Genomic DNA, 1123 nt, shown 5'->3' with positions numbered 1-1123 from the left:
TCTCACGGCGGGAGTTGGTAGTCCGGGAACCCACGTGGGCTGGGTTTGGGATTAGTCTGCTTGTCCGGCCCGCTGGAGGCCCTCCCGGGACGAGGCGCCATGGGGAAGCTACGCCGGCGGTACAACATCAAGGGGCGCCAGCAGGCGGGTCCCGGCCCCTCGAAGGTTCCCCCCGAGTCGCCCATGGTGCAACTGGAACTAGAGGGTAAGATGTCCCGGGACGGGGACTGGATTTCGGGGTCTTCCCAGGGGGGCCTGTGCCCTGCCTTCAGGACTCTGGGGTGAGGGGTCCCAGAGAGGTGGGATGGATTATGTGGAGTGGGGGAATGGGTCCCCCACCATTCCAGATGATCCAAAGGAGAGGGGCTTAGTGACAGCCTGGTTTTAACAGTGTATATGGAATACCCGGGGTTTCTCTCGCCCTCAAATAGTAACATTGAGAATTTTGCAAAAAATAAATAAATAAATAAATAGTTTCATCCGTTCCCATGACTTCGATTATAATCTCCAGGGAGCCCCAAATGTGTTTTTTTCAGCCTAGTCTTGTCTGTTCAGCTTGCAGGCTGGCTGACATTTTTCTCAGACCCCTTTTTAGTAGTAGCTCCTATTACATGCCAGGCACTATTTTAGGCACTGGAGACACACCAGAAAGGGAGATTTTTTGAAAATCCCTGAGTTTATCTGCTTATAAGAGGCGACAGGCAAACAATAACATGTAAAACACAGAAAGTTCTGTGGATACAGTGGGCAGATAAAACAGAAGAGGCCATTGGGTGAGTTGCAGCATCCCACAGAGTTGCTGGAGAAGACGTCACTGTGTTAGAGTTAAGAGCTGAAGGAGGCCAGAGCGGCTACCTGAAGTCGAGAGAAAAACAGGGGCCAGGGCAGGTTGGCCTGGACTGGGGTCTTGGCCAGGACTGGGGCTTTTCCTCTAAGTGAGAGGGCAGCTGTGGGAGTGTTCGGAGCAGAGGCGGACAGATGAGGGCTTATATTTTAACAGCATCACGGTCGGGCGCGGTGGCTCAAGCCTGTAATCCCAGCACTTTGGGAGGCCAAGGCGGGTGGATCACGAGGTCAAGAGATCAAGACCATCCTGGTCAACATGGTGAAACCCCGTCTCTAC

General features: G+C 53.5%; 1 protein-coding gene across 2 annotated transcripts in view; it reads left to right on the top strand.

Moving 5' to 3' along the window:
• Positions 1–1123, top strand: part of DHX37 (DEAH-box helicase 37) — a 42282-nt gene continuing 41159 nt past the window's right edge. Inside the window, exon 1 of one of the 2 annotated variants that reach the window (XM_017544451.2) lies at positions 1–205. In XM_017544451.2, the coding sequence (XP_017399940.1) occupies positions 100–205 (106 nt within the window). In that variant the 5' untranslated portion in view covers positions 1–99. The remainder of the gene's footprint in view (positions 206–1123) is intronic. The other variant, XM_037744279.1, reaches the window with a different exon arrangement.

Source organism: Cebus imitator, unplaced genomic scaffold (genome assembly GCF_001604975.1).
Source record: "Cebus imitator isolate Cc_AM_T3 unplaced genomic scaffold, Cebus_imitator-1.0 Scaffold169, whole genome shotgun sequence".
NCBI lineage: Eukaryota > Metazoa > Chordata > Mammalia > Primates > Cebidae > Cebus > Cebus imitator.
The sequence above is the reverse complement of the archived record's forward strand: the minus strand, read 5'-3'. Positions and strand labels throughout refer to the sequence as shown.